The sequence below is a fragment of the Enhydra lutris genome, unplaced genomic scaffold (genome assembly GCF_002288905.1).
Source record: "Enhydra lutris kenyoni isolate GAN:26980312 unplaced genomic scaffold, ASM228890v2 scaffoldscaffold13, whole genome shotgun sequence".
Classification (NCBI taxonomy): domain Eukaryota; kingdom Metazoa; phylum Chordata; class Mammalia; order Carnivora; family Mustelidae; genus Enhydra; species Enhydra lutris.
Window position 1 is genome coordinate 30,619,893 of NW_019154097.1, and position 25,932 is coordinate 30,645,824.

General features: G+C 38.6%; 1 protein-coding gene across 11 annotated transcripts in view; it reads right to left on the bottom strand.

Moving 5' to 3' along the window:
• Positions 1–25,932, bottom strand: part of LOC111145709 (mitogen-activated protein kinase associated protein 1) — a 250,961-nt gene that overhangs the window by 111,216 nt on the left and 113,813 nt on the right. For all 11 annotated transcript variants that reach the window (XM_022500841.1, XM_022500849.1, XM_022500848.1 and 8 more), the window contains 2 exons: positions 23,455–23,627; positions 2,477–2,653 (listed from right to left, as the gene is read on the bottom strand). In XM_022500841.1, the coding sequence (XP_022356549.1) occupies positions 2,477–2,653; positions 23,455–23,627 (350 nt within the window). The remainder of the gene's footprint in view (positions 1–2,476; positions 2,654–23,454; positions 23,628–25,932) is intronic.

Consider the following 25,932-nt stretch of genomic DNA (forward strand, 5'->3'; position numbering starts at 1 on the left):
GACCCTGTATAGTCTTTAGATGCTTCTTCTGGGAAGGTATGTCTTGCCTATCCCCAGCCCCATTCTGTTGAAAATCAATGATCTAAAAGCCCTTGTTTTAAAAAGGACACTTACTTCAAAAGAATGTGGTGGTCACATGTTAATATTTATGAAGTAAATAATTATGCACTAATGAGAACTCTTCCAGTCATTTATAAATAAAAACAAAAATGCAAGTGGAGACTACTGAAGTAGCCCTGTATACATCTTCTAAAGTAAACAGAAAAAAAGTCCTAATGATACTTTATGACAATAAGACTTTGAAAAGATGCTTTTATGAATTCTGTTAGTATTCAGCAGCTGTTAGTAATACAGTAGCACTGTAAACTGGAACACCTTTCAGAAGGCTACATGTCAATACAAAGTGAAAGTCTAGAGATGTTTCTAATCTGACCAATAATACTACACACAGGAAATTGTCCAAAGGATGTGATTCAGCAGAAGTAAAAGGGATCTGGATAAGGACTAATAGCATCATTTACTAAAACCAAAGCAAGAAAACAATCTAAATATCCAGTGGTAGGCTTCCAACGCAGTCTGGGCCTTTTTCTGTTATCCTGCTCGCCACGTTTTAATGATTTGACGAATCCCTCCTTACTAGATAGTAAGCTCCATGAGCACAGGGTTGGTCTAGATTCTTGGTACATAATAAATATAGATTATAGGAACTAAGAACAGATATCAAATATTTGTAATTTTAAGTAAAAATAACAAAATATTTACACTACAGCAGAAACTGTAATATATATAATTATATATTATATATTTTAATATATATATTTCCATATATATATGGAAATGATGATACGAAAATGAAAATAGTTATATTAGGAGGGAGAAATCATTGGATAAGTTTTAAATTACTTTCAGTATTCTTCAGTGTTGTTGTTTTAGCCCCTTTGAAACATAAAAAGAGGGAAAATATTTACTGTTACATATAGCAAACAAGACTTCATAGCAGGGATGAAACCCTAAGTACAAAAACTTGGAGTCATCCCCCGCAACAGCTTCCCCTCTCTCCCAACACTCAGGTGTTCTTTCTTTGTTCAAGGGTAGAAAGACACAAAATCCTCCTATATCATAGGTAGCATAATCCTATTTTCACTGAAAATCTGAAACAAAGGCAGTATGTTTTAAAGAGACAAGGGAAAAGTCCTCTAAAGCAATCCCTCCTGTGGATAGTGAGTTTGCTGGTTACTAACAGCAGGGGGTGCCAAAAGGATCACTAGTGTTCCCAGGAGAGGGCCTGGAGAGGGCAAGTCTCCGTTCCCGTTAGCGAAGCTTACGCTGTGCTTAGAAAACGTTACAGGTTTTCTTCTAACAATTGGGACCCCTGGGTAAAAACTTGCTCTAGAGACTTGAATACACAAAAATTTTATTTTTATTTTCATTAACTTGTGATATTTAGCATCTCCTTGAATTATTATTTTTTTAAAGACTTCATTTATTTATTTGACAGAGATCACAAGTAGGCAGAGAGGCAGGCAGAGAGAGAGGAGGAAGCAGGCTCCCTGCTGAGCAGAGAGCCCAATGTGGGGCTCGATTCTAGGACCCTAGGATCATTACCTGAGCCAAAGGCAGAGGCTTTAACCCACCTAGCCACCCAGGTGTCCCCATTTCCTTCAATTATAAATATAGTCAACAAATCACAGTAGTATTAGCGGTATTGGCGACTCTGTCAAGAACAGAAAAAAACAAATGTCACAGCACATTACAGTTGCTGCAGACTTCTCAAATCTCATTTATGCTCATCACTACTTTGAAGTGAGAGACTTAGGAGTTAGACCTGCTGCTGGATCTTGGTATTAAAAAGCCATACATATCACTGTATCACAAATTCATTTAATAATTTCAGAAGTATTTAAATATAATGGAATTCTTTTACATTCTTGGTGGATTTTATTTTCTGCATTTACAAACACTTTTTCTGGAAAGGGCTTATAAGTTAAAGCCTTTACCAGAATGCCAAAAGCATGGGAAAATACCCCCTTATCAGTCTAAAGGAAGGCAACTGAGAGGAAAAATCAAAGTTGATTTGAACGAAGTTGGAGAAGAAAAGAAGTATTTTAAGTCACAACACAAAGGTGGCTGCAATGCACATTTTCATATAGTTTGGAGTTCATGAAGACAAAGGGATAACCAAAATTTTTGCTTCACAGTCTCCAAAGTACCCCACCCAGCAGGTCCAGAGGCCTGGCTCACAGATGCTGCGTGCAGAGATCTACCTAATGCAAACTGCTACTGCAAAGTGGTCCGCATTCAATCCAGGTGCAGAAGCATGAAACACAACGCAAACGGGGCCTTCAACATCTCCCTGGAAGTAGTCACTACAAATGGACATCCGGATACCCAGTGGCATTCATATCATGAGCAAACAAGTCCAAATCCTAGAAGGCAGAGATGAGATACTGAGATCAGTAACAGGGTCAATACTCACATTCGAACAAAGAGTGACTCTTTGGATGTCAGACCAGGAGATGAATACTTTTCAACCAGGGCCAAGGTACTGAAGCCGAACTTATGAATGGGCTCGTTGGAGTCCAGTGGGGGGAAGTCTGTGTCAACCTCCCCGTCATCCTCAGCAATATGCAGGCAGTAGGCACTGACGTTGTCACTGAAAGGAAAACCAAAAAGGCGAGTGAATACCAAGATGAAGGAGGGCCAAGGAGACCAGAGCCTATGGTATACAGCAAGCAAACCGGGACACAGCTGTTCTTTTACCCAAGAGCCTGGTGATACATTAGATTCTCCCCAATCCTATTGCATTTGATAGAGAAAACATGGCATACAAAGGGGGAGAAAAGCAATGTGAAATGAGGGCCTTCCAGTACTCTATTCTTTCAACAAATATTTACTGAGCACCTGTTATAGGTAAGATGCAGAACTTAACCCCTTAAATCAAAGATGATACTTATTATTAGCCCTCAAGGAAGCTTACAGTATATCAAGTTGAAAAAGTAAGTACTACATTAGTTACCTGTAAGTATACATAAAATAAATATCATAAAAGAGAAACAACACTATAAAGGAGAAAAAATTATTGGCATGGGGGAGGAATCAGAGGCCTTTGACTTACGGTTAGGATTAAGAAAATACCTGTTCTAGGTCAGAGGAATACTCAAGGTAACAAAGACAATCCATAGAGTTCTCCTTTCTTTGAAGAGTATCAGATTCACATGGCAAGATCTGATTCCAAACACTAAGGATACTTAACAGAGTAAAAGCAAATGACTTGAGTTATCCTGATGCAGGTAACTACTGTCCTCACATCCCCAGAATGTCCAGTCTGTACTCCCAGATTCCAGACTTCCCCATCTTACAGCCGACACACACTGCCTTCTCTTTCTTTGGGGGAATTAAAAAGCCAACTTGCAGAAAAGAGGTGGGAACCTCTACCATCATAAAGACAATTTAAAGCTTAAAAATCAATTAAAAACATTTTAAGATACCCTGCTCCTAAGTTGAATTGTGAAACTGCTAATCTGCTAGCATTCACAGACATGAACCTAGTAGTTCACAAGGCACTAGAGTTCTAAATTGTGCAGCTTAAATTTGGAGTTTTAATTATATGATTGATGCTTAAATTAATTAATTGCAAAGTGTATGCTAATTGTTTAATTGGTTGCTTGATCTATATAGATCATTTTTTGAATTAAATGAGTTGATTTACAAAGTTTATTGATTGGATGTGACAATGAATTATTTCACTGACTACCTGATTTGCAATTTTCCCAATTAATTCACAAATCTTTAGCTGCAACTCTGCTTATTGAGAGAGAGCCTACTTCAGGTGATCTATACTCAGTCTGTCAGGACTAAGAGATATTTATTATATAAAACAGGTAATAAGGACAGATTAAAATTAATGGGAACTATAAATTTGCTAAATGGATGGATAACAAGAAAGTAATCTGGCTATGTTTGTCTCTATAAATTTCATGTATTTGCAATGCTGTTAAGAAATTTAAAATTCATCTCTGAATGATATGGGAAACTTATGGATCTTTGCAAGAGGTTGCAAACTTAAACCCCAAACACTTATAGCAGCAGAAGAAAGTCCCTTAGATTAAAAAAATGTCATAGTATCGCAGCTAAGAGCTTTGCGTCCAGAAAGACCTGAGTTAAAATATAAGTTCCAGCACTTATGGGCCACGCGATTTCAAAAAATAAACTTCACCTCCTTGGGTCTGATTTTCCACTTCTATAAAAAGGGTACAATCACCTAACTCAAATTAGAGAAGATGATGTATGCAGAGCCTACCATATAACAGAAGTAAAAAATAAATGGTATCGTAACTATAATAAAGTCAGATGGAAAATAACTTCTACAATTACACCAACCCTTAAAAATGCGTTGTGGAGGGGCGCCTGGGTGGCTCAGTGGGCTAAAAAGCCTCTGCCTTCAGCTCAGGTCTTGATCCCAGGGTCCTGGGATCGAGCCCCGCATCAGGCTCTCTGCTCAGCAGGGAGTCTGCTTCCCTCTCTCTGCCTGCCTCCCTGCCTACTTGTGATCTCTCTGTCGAATAAATAAATAGAATCTTAAAAAAAAAAAAAATGCATTGTGGATGCATATTAGAGCAACAAAACAACAGTAAAGCTAAGCGACATGATCTGGAGTTAGCGTCGGCAGTGCTCTAGCCTTGGGGCCATGGAGCCTCCAGGGTTTTAGGAACAGGGCAGACACCGATGAAGCAAGCAACCAACAGCACAGATTATTTACTGCCGTGTAAATCATCCTGAGGAATGTCTGTGATTCCCCAGCACCACAGAGGTTTCAAGGGCAAATAATAATCCTATTGATCAAAGCAGAAAGCCAAACACTGGTATCAGAAGAATTCTGTTTTGATTGTCATGGGATGTCCCCAAATCCCCTTCAAAACAAACTCAACACATGTCACAGGCTAAGATCCAAGAGCCTAAAGACTCACTGCCAAGTGCTACTATTCTCCTCAGTTTTTAAAAACAAAGTGTGAAATCATTTAGTCACTCAAAAAACATTTGCAAAGTACCTACCCCATGCTGTAGCCTGCTCTGAGCACTGGGAACACAGCAGAGAAAAGAATGAATGACTCCTCCCATATTATACAAGAGGAATGGAAGTCTTTTCTGGGTCATGAGTAAAAGTTAGCAGCCAACAGTACCCTAACCCTTTCAACCCTTTAATTGAACACCTGAGGGGAAAATGACTAAAACTCCATATTCAAAGCATGTACATATTGGTTCCTTTGTGCCTATACGAAGGAATCATTAGTAAAAGAAGCTACTATGGTATTTTGGTTTCTAAAACTTCTTCAGGACTCCAAATTAGTACTAGTACAGTAGCCATTAGTATCATTACCTACATTAATTGAGTGCTATGTGCCAGACACCATGTAAAATAGTGTGGATGGATATACATAAGCTCAATGAATCTTCACACAACTCTGAGTTATTTATTATTATTTCTGATTTACAAATTAGAAAAGCAGGCTCAATGAAGTTAAGTGGTTTGTTCAAGATTAAATAGCAGTAAGTGACAGACCTGAGATTCAAACCCAGGCAGTTAAGAGCCTTCACCTTTGACCCTCACCTATCCCTCTGCCAATTCCATGGTGTGTCTAGACTTGCCAAGTCCCTTGGGAACCCTTGCTTCTATGGAAATGCTACATAATTTGAAAAGAAGGAGGAAACCATGACATATTACTTACAAAAATTAGAAGCTTAGAAAGATTTATTTCAAACTCCTCACTTTTACAGATGGGAAGAGATGCCTAGAAATGAGGAATAAGATGCCCATGATGACCCGTTCGAAGAGTGGCAAAGCTGGTTCTAGAGAACCCAGGTCTCCTTACTTCCACTCTGTTACTCTTTGATCAAATCAGAAACTGGTGGCATTCTGAAACAGGGAGAGAAAAAGGGGGAAGCTGTGGTCCATGACTCAAGAATCCCCCACATACAGACATCTGGAACTTATAACACAATGAAAAGAGGGATGCCTCCTCCTTGTGATCTAGTTCGGTAGAAGAAAGAGTGGTTTTACAGTCAGCTCTGGTTTTAATGCTAATTCAACCACTAACCAGCTGTGTGACTAAATCTCTCTGAGATCCTCCATTTTATTTAATGTATAAAAAGATTTCCTTGATTTCTCTAGGAGAATCATTTGGATCTCTAGGACAGAGAATCCAACTGATTCTTCTCTGTGGTCTTTTAGAAGCTGATTAATATTTCTATGTATACTTTTCACGTTTTTCTTATTTGTGGTTCTATGTTCTCCTAAAGAGCAAGGATTCTTCTAGTGTCTCTGCATCTTCACTGAAGAGTAAAATGGCTGGCCCTTACAAGGTACTTAACAAATATTTGTTGAATGAATGAATATATGAATGTGTAGACTGAATCACTCTACCCATGAAAAAAACATAAAGGGTATTATTAATGATGTGTGTGCTAACAAGAAGAGGAGAAATAATAAGCTTTTCTTTTTCTTCTTCCTGCTTGTCACATTGATATCTGTTAATCAAATGGGGCTTTCTAGGCAGTGTAGATGAGTCAGAGATTGCAATTCAAGACAAAAGGAAAAAAAGGCCCAGGAAGAGGTGAGCATGAAAGAGGCATTTTTATAGTTCATCAAGATAGGGAGTACTTGGGGCGCCTGGGTGGCTCAGCGGGTTAAAGCCTCTGCCTTCGGCTCAGGTCATGATCCCAGGGTCCTGGGATCGAGCCCCACATTGGGCTCTCTGCTCGGCGGGGAGCCTGCTTCCCGCCCACCCCCCCGACGGTCTCTCTGCCTACTTGTGATCTCTGTCAAATAAATAAATAAAATCTTAAAAAAAAAAAAAAAGATAGAAAAAAAGTGAGGTGCCAGTACTCCCTTTCTTTAAGGGGGAGAGGGGCAGAGGGAGGGAGAGAGAATCTAAAGCAGGCTCCACACCTAGTATAGAGCCCAACAATGGGTTTGATCTTAACAACCCTAAGATCATGATCCGAGCCGAAATCTAGAGCTGGATACTTAACTAACTGAGCTACCCAGGCACCCCACACCTCACTTTTTTACGGAGAAAAACACAAATTACTACAATTATGCAAAAATGTTGAATTATATGCATATAAAGTGACTAGAAGGAAAGGTACCAAAACGTTTACAAAGGTTGTGCTTACATTTAAGCAATGAGCACTTTTTTCCTGTACCTTCCAGATGTCCCATAATGACTAAGTATAATTTTCATTTTCCTTTATAAAATATATAACTTATTTTTTTGTAAGGGTAATGTAGGCCTATTAGAAACACAAAACAATTTAAAAATATAGAACAGTACAAAGAAGGTTGGGAAATCTCTCACCCCACTATAGAATCACCTGTCCTAAAGATCCCCAGCATTTCCTGCCTCATCCACATCCCTTTTTTTTTTTTTTTTAAGATTTTATTTACCTGACAGAGAGAGAGAGAGAGATCACAAGTAGGCAGAGCAGCAGGCAGAGAGATAGTGGGAAGCAGGCTCCCCGCTGAGCAGAGAGCCTGATGCAGGGCTCTATCCCAGGACCCTGAGATCATGACCTAGGCCGAAGGCAGAGGCTCAACCCATTGAGCCACCCAGGGACCCCACATCTCCTGATTTCTAAGTGGTCATTTTCTCTATCAAGTCCTGGAATTATGGAGAAACTAACCATACATATCTACTGCATAAGGGTCTTATAAGGATTAAATGACTTAATTAATTGCACGGTACCTGGCATGAAGAAGGATTCTCATTTTGTCAAAATTTCTTCTACCACTCCTAAGCTTCTCATCACACAGAAGCAGAATTAACTATCTAACAGAAGCATGGCAGATAGCGTGAAATAGAGAACACCAGAAGTCCTGTTTGTGAGACACTATCAAAGAGATTGAGGAATGATAAAAGACTAATAAATAACTACAGGTTTGTTCTTATATTTAAGAGTCTGTTTTTTCATTTGTCTTTTTTATCTTTGCTCATTTGTTTTGTTTCTTAAATTCCACCTATGAGTGAGATCATAAGGTATCATATGGTATTCGTCTTTCTTTGACTTATTTCACTTAGTTACATCCTCTAGATCCATCCATGTTGTTGCAACTGGTGAGATTTCATTCTATTTTATGGCTGAATAATTTTCCATTTTTGATGTATATAGAGTGTATATATAGTGTGTACACACACACACACACACACACACACATCTTCTTTATCCATTTATCTATTGAAGGATACTTGCTTCGGTATCTTGGTTATTATAAATAATGTTGCAATAAAAACACAGGGGTACATATATCTTTTTGAATTTATGCTTTCATTTTCTTTGTGTTAATATAACATTGTATATTAAGTATGCTTGAATTAAAAATTTAAAAAAAAAAGAGTTCCTCCTGAAAGAAAAGAAAAGACTAATGGAAGTAAGTACAGCATAATAGGATCCACAGAAAGAGGTTTAATTTTAGAAGTGGGTTGGCATGGAAAAAGAAGTCCCTTCCAGGGACAATTATGTTTGTGAGAAGACTGGAAGTTAGAACAATGAATGGGGGCAAAATGGACGCTGTTGCCAGAAAGAGTCCTTCTGGAGGACGGATAGATGGAGATTTTACACACACACACACATATACTCTGTCATTAAATGTACTTGCTACAGCAACTCTGGAGATTTCATATTTATATAAACAAATAAATATGTGACTAAAAAATAAACATATGTATCTACATATCCAAATCCCTGAAGTGTTAATGAGTATAATTAACTGAATTTCACTTATTCATGTTTCATCAAATAAGGGTAATAAAATTTTGCATTAGAAAAATTTATTTCATTCAATTATTGACCAATACTCATTTCATGTTCAAAGGCCAGTATGGCTTTTATGAAGAGACAAAAGCCTGTAATCCATATACAGGAAGATGGTATTTAATTGACATTTAATTTGTATATGAAAATTTGGGAGCATTCTAGTAAACATCCTAGTTTCCTCCCAAATGTGATCTGACATGTTCAATTTACATACTCATAAAAATTCACTTTTATCTTCAAAACATGCAAAATACACTTAAGGATAAGGACTAGATAGATGAATGCTTGTTTTTTTAAAATGAAAAACAAAAAGAGCACATGGTTCTGCAATATCCAGAACTCTTTACTTGGGCTTTGGTATTTACTTTGATGACAGGATCAATTATAAAGAGTGTGTCAAATATTAGCAAGAGAAAGAAAGGCCCTGAGGATTGCAGCACAGAAGTTCATTTCTTTGGGGTCAGAGAAAAGTCTTTTAAGACGTTCAAGATTTCCTCATCTCCAAAATAAAAATCCCATAAATATAAAGTAAATCGGTAAGTAACCTTATAAGGTTTGTCAAGCCACAGCCATATCACACAGGAATAGTTAAGTCTAAAATTCCTGGTAAAGAAGTTCTAAAGAGAAAATGCCCGCTAATTTCCAAATGGAAGACCTTCATACTGTTTTGAGCTCCTTTTCGGATAGTTCCTCTTACTATGTTTTCAAGTTTGTTGATGTTTTCTTTTATAGTATCTAATCTGCTGTTAAACTCATGTTTTCATTTCAGATCCTATAATTTTCATCTCTAGAAGTTCCATTTGGGTTTTTAAAAATATCTCCTATTCTTTCCTCTATCATCTTGAACATATGAAGCATGTTTATAATAGCTGTTTTAACATCCCTGTTTGTTAATTCTAACATTCTGGCATTTCTGGGACGTCCTCTTTCATATCATTCTGAGCTAGATATTTTTAAAAAGAATTCACTATGCAAAATTCTAAGTTTCAGAAATTTGTTAACTCTATTATAAACTGACCCTGAAAATATTCAGTGGGATCTTTCTGAAACACAACATCAAACTGTCACTCCCATACTTAAAACCTTTTGCACCCTTTACAATTAAACCAAAAGAGCCCATTACAAGTATCTGGCTTCCATAAAGTCTTCTCACTATACTTTGTTATGCTTTTCAACTCAATCTTCTGCCATTCCAGAACATACAGCTTAGGCTTCATTCACACTAGCTGCTTATAGTATCCTCATCAGATCATATGTCAGCTCCTGTTAATACTCATGCAAGCCTCTCAACCCAGAGGCTCCCTATTCGTAGTCTGTCTGGTCATCTTTCGAGATTTAGCTCAGGTATTCCATTCTACTGAGAGGCCTTCCTTGACTTTTCTCCCACCCCTACTCAACCTGAGCCTCCATCTTCTGGCAGAATTAGAAAAATCCTTTTCGATGTTCTTGCAGCATTCTATATGTCTACTACTGTAGCAAGTCTCAATGACAATGGAGCTAAAATTCTGTAATTCAGTATCTGTCTCACCCATTAGCCTGCATCTTGAGGCTATAAGCTTTATTTTATGACTGATTATATTCCTAGTGCCTAGTATTGTACCTGGGATGGTATAAACAACATCTAAATGCCTGCTGATGAATGATTATAAGAATAGGATGGATGGATGAAAATCTCAAATGGCTATGTCTCTGGGCGCTATCACCAGGAAAAGTAATTCATTTCTTTGTGTAGCATGGTAGTTAAGAGCAAGTGAAATGGAGTGAAACCTGGGTTCAAATCCTGATTCTGCCACTTACTAAATATATGATCTTGAGCAATAACTTAAGTTCCTGATTCTCAGTTTTTCTACTGCTATCTATGAGTAATAGAGGCATTATAAAGAATGAGATAATATACATAAAATGCTTAGCATGGGGCAGGACATACAGCAGGCACTCCAATGTGTTCATATCTATCCATTCATTACCTAATAAGTATGGGGACTCTGGCACTTGGGATATGTTGATAATGAGCAGTCTTTCCGTCCAGCTCAATAAAGAAAGTATTTGTAAAGAGTATCCCCAAACCTTCATCTATCACTTCAAAAAATATTTCACCAGGCTGAGATTGTCTAACTCAGTGATTTTTTTTTAAAGATTATATTTATTTATTTGACAGAGAAAGAGCAAGAGAGGGAACACAAGCAGGCAGGAAGGAGAGGAAGAAGCAGGCCTCTTGCCAAGCAGGGAGCCCAGTGTGGGGCTTGATCCCAGGATGCTGGGATCATGACCTGAGCTGAAGGCAGCTGCTTAACAAATGAGCCACCCAGGTGCCCCAAACACAGTGATTTTTAATGAATAAATGTTTATATATAGTCAGAGGCTTATCTAAGCAGACACCTGGAGAAGAGCTACCTTGGCAAAGGCAAGGGTGGAGAACTTTTAGTCCAGATCTTTGAATCTAAATGCTCCTATGTTCTCTCATCCATTCCACAAATTACTTCTTGAGTACCTGGTATGTGCTAAGCATTATGTTATGGACTGGGGAAAACAAAACAATAAAATAGAGATGGTCGAGCCTCCAAACTTGTATCTATCCTCTGCTTACAAGAATTCACCACACGGACATCTCTCAAGTCATCTCAGCCTTCATTACATCCAAAACCAAAGTCTTTATTCACCCCAGCTTGAACCTCTTTCTTCCCGAGGACCCCCATTTCAGCACCATCGTCTACAGTTTTTCTTTTTCTTTTTTTTTTTATTTCTTTAAAGATTTTGTTTATTTATTTGACAGACAGAGATCACAAGTAGGCAGAGAGGCAGGCAGAGAGAGAGGAGGAAGCAGGCTCCCTGCTGAGTAGAGAGCCTGATGCGGAGCTCGATCCCAGGACCCTGGGATCACGACCCGAGCGGAAGGCAGAGGCTTAACCCACTGAGCCATCCAGGCACCCCCTACACAGTTTTTCTACAGCCAGTCTTCAGCCCTTATCTGTTTTCACTCAACCATATTGGAGACTTCAATTAATCTCTCTATGCAGATGATTCTTAACTTCATATTTCTAGCTCATAGCTCTCTCCTCTAAACTCCAAACATGGAAGTATAAACGACTATTTGATCTCAGAGTAGTGAGTTCAAGGCCCAGATTGGGTAGAGATTACTAAATAAATAAATAAACTTTAAAAATTTTTTAAAAAATGGGTGGAAGACATGAACAGACATTTCTCCAAAGAAGACATCCAGCCAGCCAACAGACACATGAAAAGATGCTCAAAAGCACCCATCCTTAGGGAAATGCAAATTAAAAAACCATGAGTTATCACTTCACACCTGTCAGCATGGTTAAAATAAAAAACACAAGAAACAAGTGTTGGCGAGCATGTGGAGAAAAAGGAACCATTGTGCACTGTAGGTGGGGATGCAAACTGGCACAGCCACTGTGGAAAAGAGTATGGAGGCTCCTCAAAAAATTGAAAATAGAATTACCACATGATCTAGTAATTCCACTACTGGGTACTTACCCAAAGAATATGAATACACTAATTCAAAAAGATATATGCATCTTTATGTTTATTGCAGCATTACTTACAATGGCCAAATTACGGAACCAGGCCAGGTGTCCACAGCCATAAAAAAAGGAATGAAGTCTTGCTATTTGTGACAACATGGATGGATCTAGAGTATAATGCTAAGTGATGTAAGTCAGAGAAAGACAAATATACTACATGATTTCACTCACATGTGGAATTTAAGAAACAAAACAAATGAACAAAGAGAAAAGAGACAAACCAAAAAACAGACTGTTAACTACAGAGAATAAACTGATGACTGCCAGAGTGGAAATGGGTGGGGGGACAGGTGAACTAGGTGATGAGGATGAAGAGTACACTTACTGTAATGAGCACTGAGTAGTATATGGAGTTGTTGAATCACTCTATTGTACACCTAAAACTAATATAACACTGTATGTTAACTATACTGAACTATAATAAAAATGAATTTTTAAAAATGACTATTTGAAAACTTCTCTTAGATATAGCAAAGCCATCTCAAATTAATAGACAGAAGATGAAACTTGTGCCCCTCCCACTCCCCTTCCCACATCAAAAAACCCAAATAAAACCCAGTCTTCCGGTGCCCCCCACCTCAGTGAACAGCATAATACATCAACTTGTGCAAGTCAAAAATCTAGGGAGCCACCTTTGGTACCTCTCCTCTCCCACACTTCTCATATGTAGTTGATCCCTAAGTCCTATGAATTTTACCTCTTTAAAAAAAATTAACATATAATGTATTATTTGTTTCAGGGGTACAGATCTGTGATTCATCAGTCTCACACAATTCACACACTCACCATAGCACATACCCTCCCCAATGTCCATCACCCAGCCACCCCAACCTGCCAACCCCCATCCCCTGAATTTTACCTCTTAAACATTTCCAGAATCTGTCCTCCTCTCTTAATCTCCACTGTGGCCCCTGCCCACCTCAGTCTCATCTCACTCTATCTCTCTTCCCTACTTTGCGCTCCAGCCATACTGGTCTTCGTTAATTCCCTGACCCCTACATGCCTCCTCCTGCCACAGTGTCAATGTCATGCAGTTCCATGTGCCAGGAACCTCCCCCTGCTAAACACCTCTGGTATCACTTTCTCAGGGAATTTCTCCCTGACTTGCAAGGCTAGGCTCTCATAAATGGCTTTCCTTTCCTTCACATTACTTAACTCAGTTTTTATGCAAACACTATTTGGTTTAATTATTTGAATTATTTGCCCATTTCCCTCACTAGATTGTGGAATTCACGAAAGAAAGACCATGTCTGGCTCCACTCACCATTGTATATCCAGCAAAATGTGTGGTATATAACAAACACTCAATAACTATTTATTGAATGCATGAATGAATACAAATGATAAGTGAAATGAGCCAGTTACAAAATGCTCTTACACTTGATAATTTCTTCCCCATCAAACTGTAAATTTTTTGAGTGCAGCGATCACATTTCTCTTGTTCCCCATTTTATCCTTGATACCTAGAGCCTCGGACTCCATAAATTTTTGCTGAATGAAGGAATAACAAAGAACTGAAGTCTTCAAGATTAAACTGGATATCAAGAGAAGAGTGAGAAAGGCATTTCTGACCAAGGAAACAGCAAAAAGCAGACATGGTATCAGTGGTATCAAAAAGCTGCCAGTTAAAGGATGTGATGTGTTAAAGAATGGATGCATGGGAGCATAGTTGAGGATCAGAATGGGAAGGGCCTCTTGGGCCATATTATCTAGGTAAGTGGTTCTCAATGAAGACTCTAAGGGAAATAAATTAGAAGCAGCAACCCAGAAATAGGAGCGCAGAAAGAGGTGGTCATGTAGACAGCAAAAGTGGGGAAGTATAAAGAATTCAAATTGCAAAGCTGTCAGAAAACATAATGTAAAATCAAATATTCTTATATACTTACATAAGCCCACAAGGGCACCAGTGTATCATAGCACAGTATAATTCTTTGAATCATTAAGAAAGAGCTAAATTATACTTCTGTTGTTGAACTACTACCAGTAATGGTCGTAGTAGTAGCTGGCTGTAGTTACAGTATTTAATGGCAACAGAAATAAACACTTACTAAGTACGTGTCATGTATTTTCTCATTTTATTTTCATAACTACCCTGTTATTCTCATTTTACACATGAGCTAACTAGATTATGAGGTATTGAAGTAATTCAGCCAAGATCACACCAAAGTGTTAATGCCAGAATTTAAACCCAGACTCTGGCTTTGGATCCCATACTCTTAACCACTATGCTATATTCTAAGAACTTGTAAGTTTATTCGTGGTAATCATTTTATAACATATGTGTATTTGATACACTTACACATTACAAAACTATTACCACCAAGTACATTATTAGCTAACACCTCCATCACACCACATATTACCATTTCTTTTTGGGGGTAAGAATATTAAATATCTACTCCCTCGGCAACTTTCAAGTATATAAAATAGTATTGTTAACTGAAATTGCAATGCTGCACATTAGATCTCCAAAACTTACTCATTTTCTTTCTTTCTGGGGGGCAGAAAGGGAGAGAATCATAAGCAGGCTCCATGCTGAGTACAGAGACTGACATGGGGCATGATCTCATGACCCCGTGATCATGACCTGAGCTGAAATCCAGAGTCAGGCACTTAGCGACTGAGCCATCCAGGCACCCCCAAAACGTATTCATTTTCTAAATGGGAGTTTGTACTCTGACCAGTATCTCCCCATTTCTCCCATTCCCCAGTCCATGGTAACCATGATTCTAATCTCTGTTTCTATGAATTTGGTTTTAGACTGCACGTATGTAGTGATATTATGCAGTATTTGTCTTCCTCGGACGTATCTCATTTAGCATAATGCTCTCAAGGTCAATCCATGTTGTCGCAATGGCAGGATCTCTTTCTCACAGCTGAATAACATTCTACTATGTGTATCTATACCACATCTTCCTTATCTTTTCATCTATAGACAGACATTCAGGTTGTTTCCATATCATGAAAACTGTGAAACATATCACTGTGAAAAAATGCTGCAATGAACATGGGTGTGCAGATATCTCTTCAAGATCTTGTTTTCATTTCTTTCAGATACACATCCAGAAGTGGGATTGCTAGATCATCTGGTAGTTCTATTTTTAATTTTTTAAAGATGATTTATTTATTTATTTGACAGACAGATCACAAGTAGGCAGAGAGGCGGGCAGAGAGAGAGGAAGGGAAGCAGGCTCCCTGCTGAGCAGAGAGCCCCATGCAGGGCTCAATCCCAGGACCCTGGGATCATGGCCTGAGCCGAAGGCAGAGGCTTTAGCCCACTGAGTCACCCAGGCGCCCCTTATTTATAATTTTTTAAGGAACCTCCATATTGTTTTCCATTGTGTCTGCACCTATTTACATTCCTACCAACAGTGCGCAAGGATTCTCTTTCTCCATATCCTCGCCAACACTTGTTATATCTTGTCTTTTGATGACAGCCATTCTAACAGTTGTAAGATGACCGCATTATCTTTCTTTTGGACAGCACTACTCTATTGCCGGAAACTGCCACTCACTGAGTAATGCAAGAATCTCAAAAGTATACTACTCCAGCCTTCTAGACTACAGCAAAACTCTTCCGGCTTTTAGAAGCTCACCCGTCAGCAGCCTCATAAAGAACAATAGTAAGTAAGAGACCAGTGAAATATGTTGAATACTTAAGGGACTACTGAAAAGAAGAAGGCAAAGAATAGCTATTCTAGTGTACAACAGAGTCATAATACAGGACTAAAGTCTGCACAAAAACTGGGACTAGTCAAAATTTCCCTTGAAAAATCTCTTAAGTTATCTATGAAGCAGAGTAAATGTGGTTGCCTGTAAAGAGCAGGTGTATATATACCTCCCACCTCAAGTTCTTGATGGGATAAAACCTCACTGAATTTTATTTTTCTCTCTTTCGTGAATGGGTGTTACTCAAAAGATACTGTTTCACTCTTGAATATGATGAAATATACATTAAAAAGGAATGTTTAAAAATTTTTATATGTCAAAAATAGATCCACACAAATATAGTCAACTGATACTTAACAAAGGAGCGAAGGCTTTGGGAGCAAAGCAGCAAAAGGAATGGAGAAAGGATAATCTTTTCAAGTGGGTATTCACGTGTTAAAAAAAAAAATCTAGACATAGAACTTACACCTTTAACAAAAATTAACTCAAAATGAATCACCGAGCTAACTGTGAGGCACAAAAAAACACATAAAACTTCTAGAAAATAACATATAATAATATTTAGGTAACATTGGGTCTGGTGATGATTTTTTAGGTACAACGCCAAAATACAATCTATGAAAGAAAAAAGTGGTAAGTTGGAGCTGATACTGTTAAGAAAATGAAAATATAAGCCACAGGTTGGGAGAAAATCTTTACAAAACACATAACTGATAGGTATATAAAGAACTCTGAAAAATCAATAAGAAAACAACCCGATTAAAAAATTGGCCAAAGATCTGGACAGCTCACCAAAGAACACAGATAGGTGTCAAATAAGCATGTGAAAAGATGCTCAAAAAGGAAATTGCAAATTCAAACAAAGATGAGATACCACTGCACACCTATTAAAATAGCTAAAATCCAAAACATTTACAAAATCAAATGCTGGAAAGGATTTACAGCAAAAGGAACACTCATAAATTGATGATGGAAATACCAAATGGTGTAACTACCTTGGAAGACATTTTGGCAGTTTCTTAGAAAGTTAAACAAAGGCTTATCACACAATCCAGCAACTGCACTCCTAGTTACTTGTGAAATGAATTCAAAACTTATGTCTACATGAAAACCTGCCATAAATGTTTATAGCAGATTTACTAGTAATTGCCAAAAACTGGAAGCCACCAAGATGTCCTTCAATAGGTGAATGGAAAAACAACTGTGGTACATTCATACCATGGAATATTATTTAGCTAAATAAAGAAATGAACTATCAAGCCATGAGAAGACATGAAGGAACCTTAAATACATATTGCTAAGTGAAGATGACAGTCTGAAAACGCTACATATAGTATGATTTCAACTAGCTGACATTCTAGAAAATGCAAAACTATTGAGACAGTAAAAAGATAAGTGGTTGCTAAAGGTGAGGAGGGAGAGACTAAAGAGTGGAGCACAGCGCATTTCTAGGGTGGTGGAACAATTCTCTATGATGCAATCATTAGAACTACACGATATAGGGGCCCCTGGCTGGCTTAGTCGGAAGAGCATGTGACTCTTGATCTCAGGGTCCTGGGTTTGACCCCCACACTGGGTGTAGAGATTACTAAAAGAATAAATAAAATTAAGGAAAAAAAGAACTGTACAATACAAAGAGTGTACCCTAATGTAAACTACTGATTTTAGTTAGTAATAATGTATCAGTATTGGTTATCAATTATAATAAATGTAGCACACTAATGCAAGGTGTTAATAACAGGGGAAAACAAGTGTCAGGAAGGAGATATGTGGCAACTCTGAGCTTTCTGTATGGTTTTTCTGTAAACCTAAAACTACTGTAAAAATAAAGCTTATTAAAAAATGTTTCAAAAATCTTATAGGTAACTGACTTCAGAATTTTAAATAAATCAAAACAGAGAAAGGCCACAACAAAAAAACATAAAACACAAAACTTAAACAAATTGACTAACATGAAACTAACACATCATGGTGAGGATAAATGTTAGTAAGATAAACTTCCCTATAAAAAGTGGTTTAGGGATGTCTGGCTGGCTGAGTCAGTGAAGCATGAGATTCCTGACCTTGGAGTTGTGAGTTCAAGACCCACATTGGGTGTAGAAATTACTTAAACATAAAATCTTAAAAAAAAAAAAAAAAAAAAAAGAGTGATTTAGACAGGGTCAAAAAATAGAAAAACCTCACAAAATTATTTAACATATTTAAAACAAAAAGGCAAAGATAATAGGCTGAACACAAAGATCAGACAAATGCAAAGAACAGGGCAAAAAAGCTCATATTATGGAAGCAAAGAAAGAGGCAGGACACAATACATAAAACAAATAGGACTGTTTTATATTGAAAAATGTAGAACTCACAATAAGATACGAAATGCATGAATACTGTTGGGTGTTGAAATATGTAAAGTGGAAACTGCTGAAATCTCAGGAGAAATTGACAGAAACAAACAAGAAAATGGAAACATTAATCCACTTCTCTTAATCATCCATAGACCAAACAGTCAAAAATATAAGAAGGTAACAGTAATTAAAGATACTGCTTTAATAAGAATACACTTAATTCTCTAACATAGAGAATATGTCTCCAGAATCCACAAAATATTTATAAAAAATTTATTGTGTAGTAAGCCCCCCAAATATAAGTGAATGTCTAAGCAGAAATTTTATAGGCCACATTTTCTGATGAAAATTCAATAAACATGAATCCAAATAACAAAGTCTAAATTAAAAAATTCAACCACCTAGAGACTGAAATGATTTCGGTTCACTTCTCTGCAAATGTTTTCCCTAAAATCACTGTATCAAAAGAAGCAGGGAATTAGCTTAAGTATCACATTCCATCTTGCTCAAGAGTCACAGGTATAAGAGCAAAGGAAGCCAAAAATTCTAGCCAAATTCTCCATTCCTTCCCTGGGGCCAAAGCCTACTACCATTGACAGTTTTCAAGGCCCAGAGACAGGAGAATAATATTCCTAAATAAATGGTTTGCTTAACAACCAGACTGAAACCATGCACCTAGCAATTTGGCCTCCTGTGAATGAAGAGCTCTTCACACAGTTAACTCAGTAGAAAAGATCAAATAAGGATCTATTCCAACACTTAAGTACAAACAAGCTAGAAGAAAATACCTTGCACTGTACTGCCCGACAGGAAGAGATCCCAGGTATTTATTTTATAGATTGTCTTAATAACACACAAAACTGAGAAATCCACCATCGCATAAGAATTATAAAAAATTTCAAAGAACCAATGGTTTATTCAGATTCAATGTAATTTTGTAATTCAAAATATAAAGCAACTGCTAAAAAATGTGAATGTGTTAGATATCTCAGGAATATAAATCTTAATAAGATGTAGTCAATTTCAGAGGCTTACAAACTACTATAAGAGACAATCTCCATTTTGGGGGTTCAGAATTGCTAATTAAACGATTTGAATCTTTCTTGTCCTTACTACTTTTTCGTCTGCTTTATCAGGTTTCAATAGGAATGTATCAGAATTTCCCATTAGGACTGTCAATCACTCAATGCTGCCTTTCAATTCCCTTAAAATTTTTTGGGACTAGGGGTATATTATAATCTTGGTGGGCTGTGTCTCTTTTTTCATTATACAGTTTACCAAAATATGTCTACTGATGTGTTTTTGCTTTAAATTCTACTGTTTTGACTCTCTGCAACAGGTTCATTTCCCCACCTTTACCCCCACCCTCCATCTCCCTTGGCCAGGGGAAGCTGAATGAAGACTGCGGCCCATGGGAAAGGAGAGGCAGAATGGCTGCCTGACAGCTTCTGGAATGGAAGGGAAATAAAGATCTTTTGTAAAAGAAAAGTTCTTAATTTTGATGAAGTCCAGCTGATCATTTTGTTTTCTATTATGGATCCTGCTTTCAGTGTCATGTGTAAGACCTCTTCATCTAGCTCTTGGTCCCAAAGATTTTCTACTCTGTTTTCTCCTGAAAAGTTTAAAGTTTTACATTTCAATCTCAATTCATTTTTGAACCAATTTTATACAAGATAGATGAGGTTTAGGTTGACTTTTTTGGTTTATGGATGTCTTGCTGTTCCAGTAGCATTCGCTGAAAAGGCTAACCTTCTTCCATTTTGTTTATATGTGCTTTTAATATGAAGACTCATTTGTATCTTCCTGCAATCTGGGAAATACTCTGGCATCATTATCTCTTCAAATGCTGTTTCTCCATGATTCCCTCCATTCTCTGCCTCACTAGTGGGAGGCTCTCCATCTTTTCTCCATGTCTCTTAACTCACTCATCTTTCATTCTCTGTATCTCTTTATCTGTGTTACACCCCAGGTTAGTAAGTGAAATCACTGGTACTATCATTCAACTCAGTCCCTCTTTAATTGTGTCCAGTCTAGAGTTTACCCCATATGATTTTTTGTTACTTTAACAAATACCTTTTATATTTCCAGTACTTTTAACTAGTTCTCTTCTAAATCCACCCCTTAATTCTCATCTGCTTGGTTTTCTTTCACGATTTCTTAGACATTTACCATGGACATTATTCCTTCATCTCTTTGATGATTTTAAACATATTTATTTGAAGTTGATTTTCAGAATGCTTACTGTATTTTCTTGGGAGTGAATTCATCTCCTGATTATTGTCTTTCTTAATACTTACTATATTCATTTGTTTGGGAGTCTTAATTTGCTAGTTCTTCTTGAATAGGAACAGTTTCTCTCTTTCTCTCTCTCCCTCCCTTCCTTCCCACACCTCCCTGTTCTTAAACAGCTTTGCACCATCCTCCATCCCCATGAGAAGCAGAGACCTTCACTCTAAAACCAGGTCTTATCCTGGCAGCTCAGGGTTCCCATCCCTTGGAAACACTAGGGCTATCGTAAAGCCGGTCATGTCACGGCCAGGTCCCAGCTGCACTGCTATCTCTATTCCCCCTCCGCCCCAGAAACACAACTTTGAACAAGCCACAGACCCAGGCAGCTTTGCTCAGTTTCTTTTCATAAGGAGGACAGTCCCATCCCAGTTTCTAGTTTCCAGCAGTGAGACTTCCACTCGTCTTGATCCAGGCATGAAGTTCCTTTGGTCTCCATACCCTCAAGCAGTGTTGTCCACTCTTTTGACATGATGGCATGCTTTGAAAATAACAGTATGTGTACCACACGTGGGTAGATGGATGAGACTTTTCCTCACCCAGAAATGACAGCTGGGGGCTCTGAGTACCCCAGGCCCTGCCTAGCTACCCGAAGCCTGATAATAGTCAATATTTCACACCCCAGTAAACTTATTCACAACATGTTCTCTGGGAAGTGCCATCCTGAAAGAACCGACTCCCTGCACACACTGCCTATTTCCATACCTGGTTCTGTTTTTAGTCTACCAGCATGTTTATCTTGTTACTAAAGTCCAGGTGTGTCAATAACATATGTCATTTATCACTGCTATATATTTGGAATGGAATACAGAGTTCAAAGCCTGAATTGAAAGGACCATCATAACAAAGTCCATGCTGTGCCCTCTGTTTTAGAACACCCTCCTCTCAACCTCTCCGCGTCACTTTTCCCGACTCCTTCAAGTTTCAGCTTAGGTGTCGCTTCATCAAAGCTGCTCTTCATGACTCCACTCTCACACCCGACTATGGGGTCAGATGTTCTCACAGAACCCGATTTCACATGCTATTGGAAAATACTACTATTACCTATTTACCTTAAACAGTAGGCTCCCTGGTGGCACGAAGCGCCTTTTTCATTTCTGTATGCCAAATCTAGCACTGTGCCTCCAGTAAGTATGGATTCATTGAATATTTTAATATCACCCATAATACTAGAGTAGGGAGTATAATGTAATAGAGAAGCTAGGGCTCTGAAGCCAGAGATCCCCAGGTTTTAATGCCAGTTCTAGCACTTACTGTGTGATTTAGGAAGGTTACTTAGTCTCTCTGAGCTTTAGTTTCCTCATCCATAACATTAAGTCACAGTTAGACTCTTGACTCTGTTCACTACTAGCTGTGTAACTCTGGGCAGCCCTGTGTGTCTCTTGGTCCCAGTGCTTGCACTAAGCAATATCTTAGTTAACTCAGACATGCACAAATTCCCTAGCACTTTGGGTCCTTTTCCTGTTTTCTTGCTTGTACTTCATGTTGAAAAAAAGGATAACACTATAGGTCAGCCTTGGGCCGAGCTGTTGAATCAACCCTTTTCTGAGCCTATGTGGTTGAAAAGGCTTGGCTGAAAGGTTTCTATTGCCACAGAAGCAGTAAAGATTATCTTTACATTCACAATTTATTCAGGCAAAGTGGAGGGTAATGTCATAAGAACTTGAAAGAATAATTTATTTTTTAAAAGATGTTATTTATTTTAGAAATAGAGAGAGAGAAAGCATGTGCATGAGCAGGGGGAGGGCCAGAGGGTGAGGGAGAGACAGAATCCCAAGCAGACTCCACCCTGAACCCAAAGCCTGATGTGGGGCTCAATCTCACGACCCTGAGATCATGACCTGAGCTGAAATCCAGAGTTGGATGCTCAACTGACTGAGCCACCCTGGTGCCCCCAAAGAATAATTTAAGTACAAATTAAATGCACCTCAAGAAGAAAGAAATAACAAAACTGACCACAGACTGGACTGTTCTAAGAGAAGAGAAAGCCTCCATAAGAATCCATTCCAAAATGAAGGCACCCACTATATTTTGACCCAAACCTTACTGCTCAAGAGAGCACAGGAAACTAGAAGAGGCTGGCTATCTGATGAGACATTTAAGTAGAGAACCAACATGGCAAAGCACTTTGATGTTCGGGTTATGATATACAGGCAGGAGTCTATTCAAGTGCTACACTTTCAATAAAATAATTTAATCATAAACAGAGCTTAGAAACTGAGGAAAAAACCATACTACTGACAAAGAAGACTGTAATTAACACCAAAAGAAAATAATACCAAAAACCTCAGCATCAAACAGACCAGAAGTCAAATCTTGATTCTGCCATCTCCCACTGGTGTGACCTCTAGCAAATATCAATTCTCTGATTCTGAATTTCCTCCTCTGCAGAATAAGGATCATGATGCTTACCTCACAGAGAGCCAGGAGAATTAAACAAGAAATTTGGTACATAGAGATCAGCATTAGTGTCCAACTCATGGTAGGTGTTCAACAAATATTAGTTCCTTCCTATGGCCTCCCATGCAACTTCAACCAGCAAGCATCATTAAAAGGGTTTGAAAACTGCTAAAATGAATTTCTTCATGTCTAGATTTACAAACTCATCAGTCTACTTCATAAGCAGATTCTCTGAGATAAGCCTGAGATACACAGACCCAAGATCTGGTGAGCGACCTGACCTGGATCTGCGTGGACGTCTGGTTCCCAGGCCAATGCCTAGAAAGACTGACTGGGCCCAGAATGCAGCAGGGGTGGCCAGAAGACAGCCAGAAACTAGAGCAGCCAAAAAGAGGAAGGATTACTTGAGCTTCGGCTCCCGTCCTTCACTTGTGTACTGCCAGCAGATGAGCCCGATCAGGTCCTGCACCCTGGCGCTGGCCATCGTCACCACGGTCATTGGCAGCAGTCTATCCTGGCTCGAGTGCAGGGGGAGGTAGACGTCGATCTTCTTGGTTGCTGTTGTGCCTACATGACCCTGTGGAAGGAACACATGCAGGAGAGTAAAGCACACAGTCATGGTTATGCAGATGCCACTGGGCCACAATGACTACCCGTCAGCCATTTCTCATCCTTTTGGCACAGACCTCCTTCAGAGCCTGAAATGGCCCCAAAGTGGAAACACTGTCTTGTTTTAAGGGGTTTTTTTTCCCCCTTTAATTTTCATTTTCTAATGGTCTAATAGATCCAGCTCTGCCTGCAGTAAGGTAAATGAGCACTACAACCAAAATAAACAAATTAAGAGTCGTGAGCAGACCTGATGTTTGGTGTCAGGAAATGTGCTTTGCTACTTATATGGTGTGGCCTTGGACAAGTCACCATGAGACCCTGACATCAGCTGCTCTCCCTGAAAATTATACCACTCCTTGAGACTTTGGAATTAGCTGCATGGGAGGCTGCCATACTCCATGTGTGAGGAAGCATTTAGGCCTGCAGCACTGGAACCAAGGGCTTGCCTTCTCAGAGCCTAGGGGTGCTAATTCCCTTATGCAGCACACCTATTTATTTCAGTCATCTGCATTAAAGTTCAAGGATCCTTGGTCTTACATTATTGTCCTAACAACAATACCCAAACTGCCCTATACTCAATTCCTCCCACACACTTATTCTCCCTCCTGAAACTTCCACTACCCTCTGAAACTCCTGCACTAATCAGCAAACTTCCATGAATCACTTTTTTTTTTTTAAGATTTTATTTATTTATTTGAGAGACAGAGAGTGAAAGAGAGCATGAGAGCTTAGAAGGTCAGAGGGAGAAGTGGACTTCCCATGGACCTGGGAGCCCGATGTAGGACTCGATCCTGGGACTCCAAGATCATGACCTGAGCTGAAGGCAGTCACCAAATGAGCCACCCAGGCATCCTAAATCATTTCTTTTATTTAAATATATATTTTTTTAAACATTCCTTCTACCGCTTTGTCTTAATTGAAACTTGCTGGTCACTGAGGATACTGCTTCCTCTGCTGTCCAGAAGACTGTACTGTATTTTTCTTTTTTAAACCCAAGTCCTCAAGGCCAGGATGTTGAATAGGTATTCTTGTCCCCACTATTTCTAAACTATTATTTCTCCTTTCTTGCAAAAATCCCTGTTGCTTTGAGACCCAAGCCCTCCAACTATACTATCCTTTCCTCCTATTTTTTTTGTTTCTGTTACCCACCAACCTTCCAGGTATGCTTCTTTCTCACTGAGGAGTCTTCTTTCCACCCCAACAACTATCATCATTCTTGGCAATCCCATCTAAAGGAAAAATCCATGTAATACCCAAGTGTCTCAATCCCTAGACCATGTCATCCCATGTGTTTTTATCTCTTCTCCCTTCAATCACTTATAGTGGGTACACAATTAGAACATCTATTCAGTAACTATACTTTAATATACTTTCATCTTACTTCTTCAAGTACTTCCCCAAATTCCTCAACACACAATTTACTGATCCACCACTATGAATGATGTCACCATTATTTCCCAATAACGCCCTCGAGATTACATGATCAACCACTGTAATCATTCCTTTGTAAATACAGTTTTAATACTCTTTTCCTCCATGGGACTCAACTGGCAGAATGCCAACCTTGGATAAACCCAAACCTCTGTACTCCCCAACCAAATACTGCTGGAGAAAAATCCTGTAACTGCACAGATTGTTTTGACTTTAAATTCATGATGATAAACCTCAAATACTCAACATTGGATAGCATGCCTATTATAGCTCCTGATCCAATCTGCACCCCATGCATGCAAGACCACCCCTGCATAATTTTGCTTCTCTCCTCAAACTCCTCATGAGCCCGCCATGACTTCAGCTCCTATCCTTTGCTCATATACTGCCAACAGATGAGAAATATTCTTATTCTTCATTAAGAAAAGAAGACCTTTCAGAAAGGAATTCTCTTTTCCTCCCATAATTAAATTCACAAACTTAACCTGAATTTAACCACATACACCTCCTACACCAGAGTGTCACTCATCGCATTAAAGGTTACTCTCTCTACTAATATTCTGTGCCCCCTTGGCTCTTACTTTCACAAGGACTTTAATCCTTTACTTACTTTACCCTTCTCCTACATTATCACCCTCTTACTCTTTTGGCTTCCATGATATACACTCTTGGTTTTTTCAGTGCTCTCTGGTCTCTCATTCTCAGTCTCCTTTGCAGATTTCTTCACCTCTATAGTCTCTGTTTGTTAGTACTCCTTGGCCTCTAGATTGGGCTCTCTTTTGTCTCTCTGTATATGTCTTCCCTAGGTATTTTACAACCCCAAAGCTATAGTACAATCTACA